Source organism: Trachemys scripta, chromosome 12 (assembly GCF_013100865.1).
Source record: "Trachemys scripta elegans isolate TJP31775 chromosome 12, CAS_Tse_1.0, whole genome shotgun sequence".
Taxonomy (NCBI): domain Eukaryota; kingdom Metazoa; phylum Chordata; order Testudines; family Emydidae; genus Trachemys; species Trachemys scripta.
The window spans coordinates 35901597-35903428 of NC_048309.1; the positions used below are offsets into that span (position 1 = coordinate 35901597).

At 49.2% G+C, this 1832-nt stretch overlaps 1 protein-coding gene across 1 annotated transcript; it reads left to right on the forward strand.

Moving 5' to 3' along the window:
• Positions 1 to 1131: 1131 nt before the first annotated feature.
• LOC117885374 (ribonuclease-like) lies at positions 1132 to 1560 on the forward strand. The gene has a single exon (XM_034786689.1). The coding sequence runs from the start codon at positions 1132 to 1134 to the stop codon at positions 1558 to 1560; it is 429 nt and encodes a 142-aa protein (XP_034642580.1).
• The last annotated feature ends 272 nt before the right edge of the window (positions 1561 to 1832 follow it).

A 1832-nucleotide genomic window follows, 5' to 3' on the forward strand; every position in this document is an offset into this window, starting at 1 on the left:
GGAGGATCAGGGTGAGGTTCAGCTCAGCAGAAGCTGGAATCTATCGCTCTGAGAACAGGAAAAATCAAGGACTTGAGTAAGTTGCAGAAGTTTCCACTGGTCTGGACAGAGGAGAGAACAGTGTCACATGGGGCTGCAACCGCAGGGTTTGCTTCTGGGAGGCAGCATGAGCTAGTGCAGTGATAGACTTGCAGCTCGCGAGCCGCAAGTGACTCTTTAATGTGTCTCCCGTGGCTCTTTGTAGCAGATGATATTAAAGCACCATGTGATTTAATTATTAACCAATCTCAGTTATTAACCAATCAAGATGTTTTTACTGTTAACCAATTAAGTTATCAGCTTGCACTAAGTCATTTTTATTAACTTATTTGCTGTGAGAATAATATATATATATATATATATATATATATATATATATATATATATATACATATAACAGTATAACAGGCAAGTATCTATCATCTGTCATCTATCAATCAATACTAAATATTTGCCTGTCACACTGTATAAATATGACTAGTACTATAGTCAATGAAACAATGAATTCACACTGCTGGGACTCATTTGGGTAATTTCGATTGCTAATTTGCCTCCTCAGCTACTGAGGTCTGAGTACCACTGTTCTAGTGGTCACAGCATGGGGGCTGGGAGTCAGGACTCCTGGGTTCACTCTCCACCTCTGGGTGGACAACAGAGAGTTAGAGGAGGCGGGAGATGATTTCAGTTGGAGTCTGTGCAGCAGCTGGCACAAGGGGCAGGGGTCCTCCCTGGTCGCAGTCTGAGACACAAAACACCTGGGTTCTATCCCTGGCTCTGGGAGAGGAATGGGGAGCAGTGGGTTAGAGGAGCAGACCCTGATCTCTGTGGGGTCAGGACAGCACCTGGCACAATGGAGCCCCTGATGAGCCAGGTTCTGAGTTCTCAGCACAATGGGGCTGGAAGAATGGGAGGGGCTCTGGGCAGAGTGGGGCCGGCAGTGGATATCAGGAGGGGTGGGGTTTGGGTGCAGAGAGGGGTGGGATGGGACGAGGTTGTGCCCAGGAGGTATTATGGAGGAGGCAGATCCCCACCTCGCACTGTCTCCATCCATCTCCCCCCTCTCACCCTACTGCAGGTCGATCCAGACAGGCCATGGCTATGAGGGGACCCCGCCCCTTGCTCCTGCTGCCCTTTGTCCCGCTGACAGCCTGCCTGACTTTTGCCAGTGGGTGGTCATCGATCGCAGAGTTCAAAACATTCTTGAAGAACCATGTGGACTATGTACGGACCTCATTCTACCAGCACAATAACTACTGCAGTATGAGGATGCGGAGAGTGTCATTAAACAAGAAGCCCATCAACACCTTCATCCATAAACACATCGAAGCTATCAAGAGTGTCTGCCGTACGAATGGGATAAACTTCCCTCCTGACCTACGCAAGAGCAATAATACCTTCAAAGTCACCACCTGCAGATATGACAAGACTCATAACCAGAGACACTGGTACAATGGGACATTCTATCGCCGGCATATTATCATCCGCTGCTACCAAGCATACCCTATTTACTATCATGAGTAGATGTAGGGCCCAGGCTGGGTGTGGAGTCAGGCAGTGGACACTGCTTCTTCCTCTAACTCCCACTCTGTCCCTCCCACACTGCTACGGCACCTGGCTCCTCAGCCACCCTCCTCAGCCACCTCCAAACACTGGTCAGGTGGTTTAGGTGTTTCCACCCCTCACCCTAGTCTGTATAGTATAACCACCCATTACCCACCCACCACTCTCTACTGTCCCTAGTGCCCATCCCCCATCCTCTATAGCCACCAGTGTTCATTCCCCACCCTCTGCTG

Bases quoted from the DNA above. Each gene is read 5' to 3' on its own strand.
- LOC117885374 (XM_034786689.1), top strand. From the start codon at position 1,132: ATGGCTATGAGGGGACCCCGCCCCTTGCTCCTGCTGCCCTTTGTCCCG.